Genomic DNA, 17,312 nt, shown 5'->3' with positions numbered 1-17,312 from the left:
CAGTTTCCGTGATTATGTACAGCATACCATACCATGACTTAGTCATACCAAAAATTAGAAAAAAACCCAAACATTCGGCCACAGGGGGAGCCACAGCGATCGGTCGCATTTTAGTCATTTTTAAGCATTTTTCTGTTGTTATAGCACCACCCAGTTGCCAATTAGAGTTAAATTTCTCCAGTCACCTTGAGGCGTCCTGTTCTACATATCTACCAAGTTTAGTAAAAATCGATATGGCGGTTAGGCCTAGATAAGAAATTAGCTCTCTAGCGCCCCCATTTTGTTTGATGGAGTCAATAATGGAGGGGTTCCCTCAGATTATGTGTGGTCATATGCCTACAAAGTTGCGTGGTGATCGGTGAAACCCTTAAGATGTTATACACCTTTATGTGATGAGCTACGCCCTCTGCAATATTCATTGCCTTATAGAAGCTCAGTTTTAGTAAGTTTTCCAACTTTTGCCAAGAGGGAACTTTAGATATTGGTCCCTAGATTATGTTCACCGAGTTTCATGCAGATCAGTCAAACTTCCTAGGAAGAGATCGATTTTAAGTGTTTTTCAAAAAAATTCAAAATGGTAGAAAATCTATATAACCGGAAGTTATGGGTTCTTGGGGCAAATTTGTTCCTCATGAGGAGAGGCATCTCTGTGCAAAGTTTCCTGTCTCTACGACATACGGGACCTGAGATATATCCATTCAAAGTTTGCCATTTCAATCGGTTGCTATAGCGCCCCCTTTGGCCAACTGATGTAATATTGCTTCATTTGCATCCTCCCATGACCCTCTACCACTGTGCCAAATTTCACATGGATTGACCAAGTCAGTGAGGAGAAAAACGTGGAACAGACCCACAGACAGAGTTTTCGTCATTATACAGTGAGATTGTCAAACTATTACCCTACCATTTCCATGTTATCACCTAGCTGTAATGTAAAGTGCTGCCAACTGAACATAAACAGAATGTACCAAAGCTTTACTTCGCTACTTTACTATTGTAGACAAAAACTTAATTTTTTATACAGTACAAGGGCAAGGCAAGCTTGGATTTTACACATCACAACAATGGCTTGAAGGTACAGCATGTACAATGGCTTCTTGTTTCTCAGCACAACAAAGACAAAGAAAAGAGGCTCAGCCTGAATTCCAATACTGATGCAGTTATTGATTAGTTAACCAGACCAAACACTGAACACAGCAAAACATATTTTATGCACTGCATTCTGTTTGGGGTTCTGCTGTTAAAGGAAAACCTTATGAAATGGGTCTTTACTTTAAACAAAATGTAGTGCACTGTCAGAGCAAGTACAGTGTTAACTGGAGGGTAATTCACAAACAGCAGGCTATTTGCGAGGGTGCTTTGCTTTGCGACTTTGCATTCACCTCTCAAAGCACTGCAAAGAGGCAAATTAAATAATTTATGACTGTCAATATACTGATGAATGAATAAAGCGTGATTTCAAAAGCGGTGTGTACAGAATATACAGTAAATGTCTCAATTCGTAAATAATCCCTTTCATACAAGCAATAATAAAACCAGAGCTAAGTGCTGAACTCTGCAAAAGCAGAAGCTCTGATTTTATTATAAGGAACCACTTTATCCCTTTTTATGTTTCCTGTATTTAAATACACCTTACAGTATAGTACGGACATTCACCGATATTAATCTTCCCCTACAGTGTCTGGCTTTAAATGTCAGGGACTATACAACTGAAGTCATTAAAGTGTATACATAATGGGGGGAAAAAGGCGAGCAAATCTTTAAGATGCAGCTCGGCGACTTCATAATCGTCTGTGCTTTTAAATACGACAGCACTTTAATTCTTCTTTTATAAGTAAACAGCTAAACACACCATTGTGGTCACCTTTAAGTCAAGCAGGTTAACACAGTGTGTGGAGACATTTCCAATAAGGTATGTAGTCAGAGTGAAACCAGGGACGGACGGACGTTCTATTTCACACACGTCTTACCATGTAATAAGCTCTGCACACTCACCCCTGTGGAGAAGGGCAACGAAATTTGCATGCACTGGTTAAGCCAATCAGGAAGGGATGCCTCACATGGCAGCCTGTGTTTTAAATTTATCCACAACCGTAATTCATTCACTTTCAGGGAATGGGAAAGTAACCAAGAAAAAAAAACATGATTACCTGTGGTCAAGGTTGGCCTTATTTATCTGGGGCAACACTGCTTAATTTGCATAACTATCAGAAACAAAAATTCTTGATATGAATGTTGTGATTCAAAGGCTGCAGGAAAAAAAGAAGAAGAAAGGAAAAGGAAGAAGAAATAAAATGGTTTCCAGGAGAAAACACCAAAAAGTAAAGTATGTGGATTTATCCAGAGACTAACCACAAGTAATTGTTCAATGCTTTGAGGACCACAAATACATAAAAATCCATTTCACTTCACTAAAGTGAATAAAACTGGGCTTACCAGCATGGCCAGATACAACTACAGGAGACTGGGGGAATATGATTTTGTGTGTGATTTTGGCAAAATAAAAAAAAGTAAGCTGGTTTAAATGTATAAGCCTTTTTCTTTGACAATATGCCATGTACCTGAAAAGAAAAAACTCAACATACTGAGCATGTAATTCTACATCAAGCTCATTTCAAAGGCTTATCAAAGAAGCCTAATTGATGTGAGGTCGGGTGATGCTGATATCAAGAGACAAAATATCTCCAGTTAAACGCCAAGCTCGGTTGCGCCGACACTTACCTTGACACTCACTTTTCATCAAGCTCTGTCAGTGAGCCGATGGGCAGAAGTGAAACGGGGTTGCATCCTTTAAAGTGCCGCAGCGACAGTGCATTTCACCACTTCCCGCATCAACATGTCTATCATGACTGACTGATTACATCAATGCCTGCATAAACACTTTGGGAAAGTGTATCAGCCAGAAACTCCATAAAGTCCCACGGGACTCTGTTCCACAAAAATGGTTTGGATAATGAGTCGCCTGCATTATTCATGACAATCTGACAGATCCTCCTTCGTATGTTACAGGAACTTATCATTAAGCAAATACACATCATTAACTTATTATTCCAATTAAAGTGGGCTTTTAAATCAATCATACAATGTTTCCTCTTTCATGTTTTCAAAGTTCTTAGTTATTTCCTGGCGCAATGCCATTCAAGGATGATTAATGTCTGAGTGCTTGACTCACAGTGGCAGACAAGAAATATGGCTTTGTATCTGTCTATTACAATGGTTAATATGTAATATGCCATGTTGCTATAAAGTGTCAGACATAATATCTCACTATAAGTTACCAATACTAAATAAGATAATCCAGAAAGCCAATATATAAATGAAGCTCATACACTGAAGCATAAGTGTACTCTAAAAAGACTGCTGGTATAATTCCAGAAGTGACAATATGTTCGCCACTTTTATCAAGAGACGTGCTTCCACTGATGAATCGTGTAACTTGCTGTAACCCAAATGAAGCTCCTCTGCTGCAAAGTAAACGAAAGCTAGAAGTTCTTGCTCTCTGCTGAAGTGCTCAATTTGCACCTGCAGTTGTGATGTAACCCACTGAGGTCTATTCATCACGCAATAATGGTGGCATTCGAGCGATAGTCAAGAAAAAGGAAAAGCACAAAAGGAATAATTGCTTTGATATAATTGCTTTGCCTCCTAGCTAAATAAAAAAGACTGTAATTTTTTTCGTCATAAATATTCCGCATTGAATCAAATCGACATGCAGCAGATGTATGGCTATAAACTGTTGTTCCTTTAAAACGTGTCCTCATTTTAGCTCACTATCACTGATCACAACCCTCTTTCAAAGTAAGTGACATACCTTGGCTAATTAATTGAGAGCCATGCTGCAATCCCATTTACGTCAGAGTAAGCAGATGTGTGCAGTCGCCTTGGGAGTTCTGTGCTCCTCAGGCAATTTACTAAAAACTCTGAAAAAGTTTGGATAGTGGAAAAAATTTGCAACAACAATTTGTATGACACACGTCAGACATAAAAATTCAGCACTCAGTGATTACTGTGTTTTAGGCTTTCTGAATTTCAAATTAGTTTATTGAATATCTGGTGTCAGTAAGTGCAGTGAAGATTCTGAGAAATCTAGTCAGGTAAAGTGAGCATGCTCTGCACGAATGTGTTTAAATCCATTTTCAGTACGGTGGCTGACTGGGCTATTTTAAGCACGTATATGTGCTGTATCATAACAGCTCATGACATGCTGGGATGATGACACACTTTGTGTTAAAATGCTGTCTACCAAGTAAAAGTTGTCAACTGAGGGCAATGATTGTTTAGCATTATGTCATTAACTATACCATTGACATTCCCATTGCTCTAATTGGCCTCTGTTGGGTCAGTGTGGGTGCTGACAGCCTCGCTCTGCTCCAATCACGCAACAGGTACTTGCCAAGGTATCTCGTCAGGGCATAAAGACAACCTCAGCTACATTTAGTGAGATTCTAATCAGTGGGAGTCAGCTGTAATTACCGCCAAAGTACCCTCAGTCTCTCCATATGTGTATTTTAAAGCATGGAGACATTTCCCTTAGCAGCCGTCTGGACCCACGAAGGCAGAAGCATCTCAAAGTCCTGAACAAGTTTCGTGAGTGCTCAGTCGCCAGTTTCTGTGTCAGTGATGTGAGAGGGTAATCACTAACATAGCAACAAGGTCTCATCCTTAAAGTCCTTAAAGGAAAATTGATCAAGACAAGAGAATCTAAAGTACGGATAGACAAATCCATTCATTCTCATAAAGCAGTTGGCTCACGCAGAAGCTGCTGACCACTGAAGGCTGGGATCAGTGGTTCCATCTGGCACTCACACCACGCTCAAGGCACCGATCATTGAGTCAAGACACCATCCTTGGAAAATAACTAAACAAACAAGATATGGTTTACCACACAACAAAGACCAAAAAAATAAACAGGGACGGGGGTTTGTTCTGGACCTCTGACCTTTTGTGAATTCACATTGTGGACCGTTCTTAAAGGCATTTGAGTACTTTTGACCTAACACATTTTCCCTGTTGACATAGCTGACCATGGAAGACCAGACCAAATCCAGCCATATTGATTTTAGGCTCTTCTAATAACTTTTAAAGCTCAATATGGTTTAACACCCAGTTATACAGCTGAGCTTCTGATGACCTGTGCTCCAAGTCGTGACCTGAGATCCTCAAGCCTACCCTCGCTCGTCATCCCTAGATCGAAATTGGTAAGTAAAGGTGACTGAGCTTTTGCCATCAAGGCCTCGAGGCTCTGGAGTTCTCTGCCTGAGGAGATTTGGCTGGCCAGCACAGTACCTGTTTTCAAATCATTGCTTAAAACATATTTTTAGAGGAAAGCTTTCCCTTTTAATGCCTCATTTTTTCATTTATTACTTCTGTGTTTTATTTGTGTTTGTTCTACTGTATTTTTGCCTCTGTACGCACTATTTTTGGCCGCTTGTATCCGTGATCTCATTCTTTTGGTCACTACCCAGAGCTCATGACTATAGGTGAGGGTTCAGACATGAATGGACCAGCAAATCAAAAGCTTTGCCTTCCAGCTCAGCGGCAGAAATGAGTTCCCGCCATGGGGTGGCTGGGCTCAGCCCTAGAAATGGAAGGAGGTCGGACATCCAGAGGGAGCTTGGAGTAGAGCCGCTGCTCCTTTGCGCCGAAAGGGGTCAGTTGCAGTGGTTCGGGCATCTGATCAGGATGCCTCCTGGGCGCCTCCAGTTAGAGGTGTTTCGGACATGTCCCACTGGTAGGAGGCCCCGGGGTAGACCCAGAACACGCTGGAAGGATTACATATCTCATCTGGCCTGGGAACACCTTGGGGTCCCCCAGGAGGAGCTGGAAAGCACTGCTAGGGAGAGGAATGTCTGGGGTGCTTTGCTCGGCCTGCTGCCCCCGTGACCCAGCCCTGGTTAAGCCGTAAATGGACAGCTAGATGGATGCATCAGTATTAATAAATGCACAGTATGTGCTATCATGTGTGCTGATGATTATTATTGAAAGATGATGGAAACTTTTGGGTGGTGGCTAGGCAAAATAATGAGTTGCAGTGATTTACATGCACGCAGTGAACTCATGGATCACAATATGAATCTGTCCTTTACATTATGTGACAAGTGCAACATTTTCTATGCAGCTATGGCAGAGAATCTGGTTTTCAAATGAAATATCATGTCTCAGGCCGGTGTCAGTTGGATTCCATAGATGGGTGATTGTTTTAATCTGCAGCTGATGCTCTGACATGTTTTGTGATGTTCAGCTGCACTGATGCATGCCAGCTTCTACTGGCTGGTTGGCTGAAAAAAACACGAGTTTTATGCTGCCAATAGTTTGTTATTGTACTGTAGGATTGCCAAATCCATAACCTTGTTGACACTACTTTCCTGTTTGGATTTGCATTTTTTTTTTCTTTTTTTGGATCCCCATGTGCGTAGCCTGAAGTTAAGTTTTTGTAATGCTGCTCTGGCTGTCACTTTAGTCCTCTAAGTCTGAGACCTTCTTCGGATTTAATGACCTGATTAAATGCTTAATGGGTATTTTGCATTTTATTTCTTTGGAGCAGTCATAAATTGTTTTAGTAATTTTTTTTTTTAGTACTTTTTTAAAAAGTAGGCAAATTACTGTTTCATTTGTGTTTTTTACACACTTACAAAATGCTCATCTTTAATATTAACATGTATTTTCATTGTCAAATAAACCAAATTACTGTTGCCTACAGCAAGAAGCACTCTGCTGTATCATGATTACAGCTAGTTATACTGACCAACAGTAGTAAGACAGCAGCCATGCTAAAAAATAATAAGCAGCACTGCAACATCCTATATGCCTAATACACTCTCTTGCCACTTTATTAGGGACACCTTACTAGTACCAGGTTGGACCCCCTTTTGCCTTAAGAACTGCCTTAATTCTTGGTGGGATAGATTCAACAAGGTGTTTGAAACATTCCTCAGAGATTTTGGTCCATATTGACATGTTAGCATCACACAGTTGACTGTGGAGGCCATTGGAGTACAGTGAACCATCAGTGTAGCCATCAGAAGATGGGTACACTGTGGTCATACAGTAAAGGGATGGACACGGTCAGCAACAATACTCAGGTAGGCTGTGGTGTTTAAACCATGCTCAGTTGGTACTAAGGGGCCCAAAGTGTGCCAAGAAAATCTCCCCCACACCATTACACCACCACCACCAGTCTGAACAGCTGATACAAGGCAGGATGGATCAATGCTTTCATGTTGTTTACGTCAAATTCTGACCCTACCATCTGAATGTGGAAGCACAAATCAAGACTCATCAGACCAGGCAACATTTTTCCAGCCTGTGTGAATTGTAGCCTCAGTTTCCTGTTGTTAGCTGACAGGAGTGGCACCTGGTGTGGTCTTCTGCTGCTGTAGCCCATCTGCTTCAAGGTTCAAGTCTAACATTCTCTAACTGTAAAAATATGCAGCCTATACACTGAATACTATTAACATTTTGTCAACTAAAATGTGTGTCTTATGTCTATAGCATGGCATTTTTTCCTTTAGTTTTCCTGAACCTTAACAGTGGTGGCTACTCTTGAGTTATCCAAACTAAGCTTGCTATGGCTTCCAAATCCAAAAAAGACCTATTATTAATGTTGATAGACTAATTTAGACTGCATAGGCTGTGTTACCTTTGTTGCAAGGCTCATACGTGTTTTATGGACAGATTTTTTTGTTAATTCTTCATCAAAAATAGCTCTGTGAGAGTAAAGGCTGCCAACCCCTGCACCACTATCATGGAAACAGCTCACAACTCAAGTGGAAGACATATTATTTGGACGTATACACTCAAACACAAAAGGGCAAGGGAATTCCTGTGCTGCCGAGCTGCACAGCCTGGCTTTAGTATACAATCGCAAAAACAATGATATTTACGGTATTTGTTATAGACCTTCAAAAATAAAAAAATAACAAAGAAATGTATCTGTATCTATGGGGCTATTCATGGGAGAGAAAAGAAACCATTTCACACAGTTTCTCTTTCAGTAAGAGAGTGGAGCTCTGAGCTGAGTCAGACTGACCTGACCTCTCCTGGATCTTCAGTAACCAGCACGTCCGTCTTACAGCTGGCGATGGGGTTGATGGACAGCTCCACCGGTGGCACAACAAAGCTCTTGCTGACTGGCAGCCACAACCCTTGGCCCAGACTGTAGAATGATCTGTGTTAGCACAAACACAAGACAGGAATGTCAATCAAACATAAAAAATGACATTTTGTTATTACACATGTATTGTACACTACAGTATATACATGGACAAGCAAAAATACTATCACAGGAATGAGCACAATGAAAACTGTTGTAAACAGTTGATGAAAGCCTGACAGAAAGATAGCAAGTTTTTTGTTTTGTGGGTTTTTTTTTTTTTTTTTATTGCTGGCACAGTGTATCATTTTATATATGATAGGTACCACATACAATGGACAGTATAGTCATCCTTTCATTCATTCCATGCATTCTGGGTAATGGGAATGTCCAGGTACGGCAAGGATGGGTGATACTAGAGTAAGACACAATAGATAAGAGTCTGGAACATTTCTCTTCTGGACATATTTCTTGAAAATTCAACATATTGTGTGATATTCAAGACTGAAATTAATATACAAATATATTTCTGAATCATGTAATTCATATTGAAGTGATCACTACACAAGCTTAAAGCACCTTTCTAGTCTTCTGACCACTCAAAGCGCTTTTACTGAATCATTCATACACACAGGCCACCATACTGTACTTAGTAACCATTCACATGCTCTCAGGCACAGATGAAACAGCCATTGGGAGCAATTTGGGGTTAAATATCTTGGCCAAGAATACTTCGTCATGTGGACTGGAGGAGCCAGGGATCAAGCCACTGATCTTCTGGTTGGTGGGCAACCAATCTACCTCTATTATGGTGTAGTGGCTGTGAGCCACAGCCGATCTACCTCAGAGCCACAGCCGGCTGTTATTTTAAGAGTGGAGTAATGGCGTCCTGTGTGTGCTGTAATCCAAGCTCTTCTGTGTTTTTTTTTGTGGAGAGCTGGTTCAGCTGCGTGTGCATGTAAGTGCATGTGTGTATCCCACTGGCTAGCTCATAGACTGCACTCATATGGGGGTTACCACTGATATCGTATTTTTGCTCCCCCTGGTTATCACTGTTAGCTCTGTCGGCACTCTTGTTGTTGTTTAGCGCTGTTTATGGAATTAGCACAGTTAGCTGCTAGCTGCCGGCTCAGGCACCTCCATTTCCAGAGAACTGGACATAGAGCCCCTTCAAAGGTTTTTAATTTGAAACCAAAACATGTTTTTCATATGTGCTGCAACTAAGAATCCATTAACAGCCAAAACTCTAGCTATAGTGGCTATAAAGACAACATATGCACCTTTATGTGCATTAAAGGAAACTTGTTTGGCCTACTAGTGAATAATTGCTGGTTTATAAAATCATTCCTATGTGGCAATTTGGTATTCACATGCAGTACGTCAACACAGTTGGAAGCAGAATTGGACTTGGAGGAATACATTAGAAGTAACTGGGGTGGCCTGGCTTTTTTTGTAACTACTTATTTCCTGTCTCTTTAAATGTAATATGCTCTGTGGCACAGTGCTTCGTGTGACATGTGTGCTGATGACCACTGTTCATGATGGTGTAAAAATAATTTGGCTTTGCCTGGGATGTTTCTACCGAGTGAAGATTAATATCCTCAGGAGGACACAATGGGGGGGAGGCTAGACTTGTCGCTCGGGAATAGAAACACCTGGCAAGGCCTCGCGAATAGAACAGAATATGTCTGTGCTTTGCACCATGCGCTTTTTAATGTATCTTAGCAGGTGGGCAACAATATCGCACATTCCTGGAAGTCTGAAGAAACCACGCATGAGTGGTGTTGCATGTCAAAAAGCGTTGAATTACATGTGATCAAACTCGCATTTGAATTCATGGACGACATGGAAAGAAAGCATTGTTTTCACCTTCACAACATTATGTAAGTTTACCCATTGTTAAATATTGCTGACATCCATACTGTCAAACATGTCTTTGTATATACGCGACCTGATTACTGGAACACCCTGTAATCTGGACTGCCAAACTTCAGCATTGAAAACCTTCAACTTATTCAAAAGGCGGCTGCCAGTTCATTAATTATAATCAGAGAATCTGAATGCATTACACTCATTCTGACCTTCATTCCCTATCTGACAATTCAAACCAAATTTGACTTCAAAATGTTCATTATTAACATTTAAATAACTACATTAAATCCATTACATTTTCATCTAACCAATCATTCACATCACAAGATGCTAATTTCTCATTGTTCCTCGCATCAAGGAAAAAAGTGAGAGACGGCTCTGGTTCCCTGCAAAGATCCCCATCTGTGAAACCAATCCCTGTTACTGACTCTAATGGTGTCAAACGGAAGAGCAATGCAGTCTTTTCTCCTATCCTTCCCTGCACCGCACTGATATAGACCCCTTCCAACAGGAACCCAGTAAGGGTTTTTACTTGGTAGCTGCAGCTTTACTCACTTTGTCTGCTATCTGTATGAGTGTGTACATGGCTGAAAGTATGTCTGCTCTGCAACTGCGTGTGTGTGTATGTAGCTGTCCTATCATCTTTCTTCTCTTACAATCTCTACGCCGGAGCCATCCAAGTCCCATCTCCAACATACTGTAGTGCTTTCAACTGACAGTGGACATTTAAAAGACGAAAAGTGCTTTTGTGCTGAACAAAGATTGTGGATTACCTCATTCCTTCGAGTGGACTCACGCAGAGAAGCAAGGTCAGTGTGAAGAGCAGATTATTGTGACAAAGAACTCTTCCTGCCAACACACTGGAGGGGGGGGGGCAGTGGGTGTGAAATCAATGTAGATTTGGCAAAATCAAAAGCTGTTCTTTAACTTGCTTAAGTTACACAGCTTAATAGACCTAAATTAGGAACTGTTCACATCAACTTATGAATGGTGCATAGACAAAAAGGCTGTATGCTTATAGAGTGGTTCGGGTTACAAGGCAATGTTTTACTGTAATTTCCTTAACCAAGTAATACTGCATTGCTCAGAGGCTGACCAAGTAATTGTTTTGCAAGTCACAAGCAGCCTGCCATCAGGGGGGTCAAAGGGTACAGAAAGCCCTGGCCCAAACCCGAGGGTGGTCCATGAAAAGGTCTATGGTTGACCCTTAATAGGATCAAGTGCAAGAATGTACTTATTGACTCGTATCACTGACAATACAAAGTTGTATGTATTTACATGCTAAATAAATGTATATTTATCATTAAAACACATTTCAACATCCACCTGATACTCCCGTCCCCCGCAAGTATTGTGAAATGACGAGTCCTCATGTGTGAACAAGCCTATGAGCAAGTCGCCCCCTCGTCTGTGACTGGGACTGGATATCTGGCATGCTAGAAAACTGGAGAGGTCTGACACCACTGACGAAGAGCATCAGCCAATGAGAGGCGGGATATGTCCCAAGTCAGCACGCAGGAGGATGTGAAATGTGAGGAGGACAAGCCGCAGGGTTGCCAGGTCTGCTTATTAGCTGCAACTTTGGGCTTGTTTTTTTGTAAAGTTGCTTACAAATATTAGTAGTCAGGTTGCATTTTTTGGGCTTGTTTCTAAAGTGAAGTTGCTTATTTGGGCTTGCTCTCTAAACGTCGCCTTTCTATATCCGTTGCTTCTTTTGGGCTTGTTTCCATGGCCCTGGTTGCTTGTTTCTCTCCCATGATCTGGCAACACTGACAAGCCGGCAAGCCTCAACAACACTGGCGGTGTCCACAGGATCCCAGGGAGCGCGGAGTGTTTGGACCCAGGCCCTGGAGCCAGATCTGATTCAACACTGCGAAGAATATCCATGCTTTTACGATGGGTCGTCTCCAAGTTTTGTGACGTCACTGCGTTATCTGGGGCTCTGTCGGCGAGGGCTCGGTGGAGAAATCTTGTGGTGTGCACACACAGGTTGTAACGGGCGAGACTCCCGCTGACAGAAACACACATTGCCAGGTATGAACACTCAAAAAAAAAATCCGATAGTCTCCGCGATGCAAAATCAGGGTGAAAATTATGTAATGTGAACTAGCCTTAAGTCAGAATGCCTCACCAAAATGCAGGGGCTCCTAAAGAAAAAGCCAGGGTACACATAGAACAAGAGCTAATTTAAAGCTATAGTGAAGACACGGGTATCGTATTAAACCAGAGGACCTAAGGCATCGATTGGTACCAATCATTAACCTATCTTGTCGGAAAGGGGGTCAAATAACTAGGGCTGTAATCTCCTGGTCGACTGATCGATTAATTGGTCGATATGCTCTCGTCCGACCAAATTCTCATTGGTCGAATAATCACTGTGTTACTTTCATGAGGAGAAAAGTGCTACATCAATAGCTTTCCAGGATTAATCCATTATTTCCTCAGCGTCGCAGTGACGCAGACCTCCTGTCAGTTTCTGTATACTGACACCATTTCCCTCAGTGGAAATGAAGCATGTATTTAATTGTATTTCACAGATACGAAACAATAAATTGTGAAGACAATGAAGCCTCCAGTAAAATAGCATTATTAGTCTTGTGTGTGATCTGTCCTTCAGGGATTTATACTTTGGGATTTATCCTGGCTTCATATGAGCAGAGAAAATCTCGGCTCGTCGCTAGGCTAATATATACAATGTAAAATGCCATAGGCTGGCGCTAATAATGTTAGCATGTTGTATTTGTTTGGAAAATGTGTTTAGTATAAGACAGTTGTTTTGTCGGTGAATTTTGTGAGTCGTAATGGAGCCAAATTATGTACCGTTACCTTTGTTAAATGTTGCTGTTGTCCCTGGTTTTATATGAGAAGAAGATCGCTAGACGCTAGGCTAATCTATACAATGTAAAATGCCATAGACTTGTGCTAATAACGTCAGCTTGTTGTACTGGTGGGGAAAATGTGTCCAGATAAAGACAAGTGTTTGTCTGTCAATTGTGAGATTTATAGTGAAGCCAATTTGCGTACTTGCGTTTGAAATTGTCTCTATTAAGCCATATTTAATGTGTGTTTTGAATCAACTAAACTTTACAGCTTTTAACACAGTCCTCCACCGCCAACTAGTGTTTTGGAGGTGTAACTGCAGAGGGACACAGACACACCACCGCAGAAGTAAAAATAGTTTGCAGATTTTTTTTTCCCCACAACTAATCGATTAGTTGAAGATTATGTACGACTTCAGTCGACCAAGATTTTCTTTGGTTGACTACAGCCCTACAAATAACGCTGCAAAGCTACGCCAAATTTTGGCAAAATGGTGTATTTTAATATTTCTGAATGCTATGGTTCCAAACAGCCCTGGAATTACATAAATTAGGTATGACTGTAAAACTGAGAGTTGACAACCATACACCAGTGCATCAGTTCTGCACACAATTTGACCAATATTTGATTAAAGTAGCCCTAATAATCGAATGAATAAATGAAGAAGAAAATTATGTGTTCACTCATGATTTGACCCTTATGATTCAATAACGTGCAGTAATTTCTTCAGTCAGGCTTTGATTTTACCTTTCTGTAATCATTCATTGGAGGGCATTTTTATGGCAGAGGACACATCATGGCCTGGTTACAAGTCCTAAACAAGTCATAAAGCACACTTTGAACTGAGTAATAATATATAAGATTTACAAAAATCAGGAATACTTTTTAAAATGTGTATTAAGATAGTGATTACAATCATGGCTGTTGCTCACAGTAATACATTTTTTTGTTAAAGTTTAGTGATCTGTGTTGGAAGGACTATCAAAGCTTGATACTCATCATTAACATGATCGAGTGTTTTTGAGCCTTTGCCTGAAAGCGCATGTAATGCACTAGGTCAGGTTGATCTGAGCTATTTAAAAAAGGAGAGAATAAAATAAAAACACCACAGTGACACTGAATGGGTCCTTTGAGCCCTACACATCTTGAAAAATGTCAGACACAATGACCCCATCAAGAATGAGAAGTGTAACAAAAATGGCAGTAAAAGCATTTGAAATGAGTCCATCCAGGACTGGCCCCTGGGCTACTCCTCCACACAAGCACCCATGGGTAAGACTTCACCCCTTCACAAGGTGTTTTTCTGTGTCCATCCGACTGTGTCTGTGTGTATCTGCTCATCTGTATGCTCCGTCACACACATGCACACACACACAAACGCACAAACACAAGCCGAGAACACACCATCATTCCATTGTGTGTCCACAGAGTCACAGATGGCCAGTGGAAGTCATGCACTCAGGAGATGCACCAGAAGTGAAGGACTCACCTGAAGATCCTCTCCGGGGCCTGCTCTCCTGTAACGAGGTCATAGCCTTTCTCCAGATTAGCGTATGGCCAAGGACTTGACGACAGAGAGGAGGGAACACCATATCAAAGAAGAAAAATATGTAAACATTTTTATGTCAGGAACAACTTCTATAATTAAAATGATATTAAAAAAGACTGGGTGATTATAATCAGTAGGCGATTTGTTGATGTTTTCAACACACCTTGAATATTCTAATGTGACAAATAAATTGATTGATAAAATCTTCTAATTTTCTGTGCCCTCAGTTCAAATTTGAGTGGGTATGTTTGCTCAGAAGATGCTCTATCCTTTGTCTCATTGTTCACTTCACAATGCCGCTTATAATAATCACTACCTTCTTGAAACATATGATGTTTCATATGTTTAATGCATACTGGTTTTGAACTGCCCGCGGGGAAAATGAACATGAAAGAGCCTATCCATTCTTGATTCAAAGCTCTGTTTTCACTATCTACTTTTCTCTCCTTAGAGCATGCCACGTGAAATTACTTTTCTCTGACTCCCTTATTTCTCCCACTGTTGTCTCTCATCTCATCTCTCCCCTGTATGTGTGTATTTCACTCACTAGAGTTGCAATGCTTATCGGAGTGCACAAATTTGATTGGCCAAGTTGCATCATAGGGGATGATTCAACACATGCAATGTTTCCTGGTCAATAAACCAGTGCTACAAAATCCTGCTCTAGGTTAAGGAGTACTTCACTGCTAAAAAAAAGGGCCTTTTAATAAAACTAGGAGGTCTGTGCAATAGAAAGATGCAAGAACTTTTGAAAGTGGTGCTACAGAACCAGAACCATTAAATGCTCCCACTGGTGGGTGACGTAATGCAAACACATTAGTTTGAAACAATAGCGGCCAGCTGGCAAGAAACAACCTCATAGTCAGTTAAACAGTGAGCTTAAACATGATTCTGAAAACATCTGAGGAGAAAATAGGCAACTCAGTAGCATAATCTTGGTTTATTTTTGACCAGCACTGCAGAGTTGAACCATTGAACCAGATTTCAGTCCCAATTTGAGAGAGAGAGAAGGTCAGGTCCATCTCTTGATCTGCTCCTATATTCTATAGCCCTGTTTCCACTGAGATGTATGGTACGGTGCAGTTCAGTTCAGTACGCTTTTTTTTCTGTTTCCATTGTGAAAAGTTCAGGATGGTACCAATGGAACCGTTCCGTACCGTCCCCATTTTTGGTCACCTCTCTGTTGGGGTACCTAGCACACAGATCTGATACTAACGAGTTGAGGCTGGTTTTGAGGCTCATGTAACCACTGTTCATACGATGGAGAGTATTATTAGTAGACTATAACTATAAAATGAAAGGATGTTTTGCTGCCAGAGTCAGAGAAAAAATAACTTAATTCACAGGGCCAACTGCCGGCAACTTTTAAGGCGGAACGGTAACTTGTAATGTTACTCAATGTACGAGTTGATGATGTGAATCCATCAGAACACCTTAAATTTCACTGTGACAACTTTGACAATTACTTAAGTTTTTATGACAAACATTTTTAGTAATGAATGGACCTTCAAGCTTACTGTCTTAATTTCAACCAGGATGGCATATATCCCAATCCTCACTCGGAGAAAAACAAGCTTTGCAGAGCATCGTTCCTGTGGGATCCGGCAACACCAAACTCCAGAGCTTGCCTTAGAAGGACTAAATGCACAAACCTGCTATTTTTAAATATCCCATCAAGAGAGACTCTCACTGCAGCCTGTTTTATTTTGTTCTGGAAATGTTGGCGTGCAACCCTGCCCTGTGGACGAAAAACAAGATGGTGACTTCCATCTGTGTCACCGGTGATGAGGAAATACAGTGAGTGCTGGACAAAGCAGTGTGTGAAAACAACCCCGCCCACATTTAAGAGTACTGTTGGCGGTAGAAACACTAGGGTGTCTGAAGGGTTACTTTTGGTTCCAAAGGTACCATACTGAAAGAGTTTGGTGAAAATAGGGCTTATGCGTCTGTGGTGGCGGCATGGGTGGCGGCCAATAAGAAAATGCAGGGCCCGTATTCACAAAGATTCTCAGAGTCCTCTCAGAGAGCTCCTAACTTAGCCTAAAAATTCCTAGCAAGGAATCTTAGCTGAAGAGTGATTCAGGAAGTTTCTGAGAGCAACTCTGAGCAAGGAGGGGACAGAAGCTTCTATCTTAGTGAGGTGGTGTGGTTGACCCCGTTGCTAGGTATGACGCAGTCTTCTAAAAGCTGTGATTGGTTGTTACAAAAAAAAAATGCGCTCATAGTAATGAATGGACAGTGAAATCGACCATCATAGAACTTAGACTGTATTAAGAAATGTGTAATCGTGAAAATAATTTTATGTCATGATGATGAAACTCAGCAAAATTAAATTAATTGTTACACAGCTTCAAAATGTTTGAACGTACCTCATTCACATGCCGATTATTATAGCCTATTGATTTGGTTATTGTTATGTTTACTCGCCATGCTGGTAATTTTACTACTTTACTACTATCTATTTGATATTAATGGTGGACACAGACTCAGCTGTCAGCAGTTACTGTGATTGCTGGCCTCCTTGTAAAAAGCGGAACGAAATGGAGAAAAAAAGAACGAGAAAGCCGAACTGGACAGAACAGCAGTGCCTGCTGTTGGCAACGCTTGTGGAGGAGAACAACGGAGTTTTAAGAGGGAAATTCGGTCCTGGGATCACGGCACAAGGGAAGAGGCAGACCTGGGAGCGCATTGCCCGACAAATCAATGCCTCGTTCCCTCTCCTTTTACGCACAAGCGATGAGTGTGAGAAGAGCTCCTACGTGCTGCAATCCAAAGCGAGAGCGGAGATTGCAGCAATACAAGGCTGTTAAAGCGCTGTAGCCTAATGGTCTGACTGACCACTCTGCTGACAGAGGGTTGTGACAGACCCAAATCATCACTGCTACACACTGCTGCATTTTCCCCGTAGCCAGGCATCGCAATGTTGTGATGACCTTCATCTCAGGAGTTATTGCGTTACTACGCTGGGTGGAAAAAGTA

At 41.2% G+C, this 17,312-nt stretch overlaps 1 protein-coding gene across 4 annotated transcripts in view; it reads right to left on the bottom strand.

Annotated features, from left to right (window-relative positions):
• Positions 1-17,312, bottom strand: part of LOC125905619 (astrotactin-2-like) — a 431,706-nt gene that overhangs the window by 186,020 nt on the left and 228,374 nt on the right. For all 4 annotated transcript variants that reach the window (XM_049603723.1, XM_049603724.1, XM_049603726.1 and 1 more), the window contains 2 exons: positions 14,274-14,348; positions 8,030-8,167 (listed from right to left, as the gene is read on the bottom strand). In XM_049603723.1, coding sequence (XP_049459680.1) covers positions 8,030-8,167; positions 14,274-14,348 — 213 coding nt within the window. The remainder of the gene's footprint in view (positions 1-8,029; positions 8,168-14,273; positions 14,349-17,312) is intronic.

This window comes from Epinephelus fuscoguttatus, linkage group LG18 (assembly GCF_011397635.1).
Source record: "Epinephelus fuscoguttatus linkage group LG18, E.fuscoguttatus.final_Chr_v1".
Classification (NCBI taxonomy): Eukaryota; Metazoa; Chordata; class Actinopteri; order Perciformes; family Serranidae; genus Epinephelus; species Epinephelus fuscoguttatus.
The sequence above is the reverse complement of the archived record's forward strand: the minus strand, read 5'-3'. Positions and strand labels throughout refer to the sequence as shown.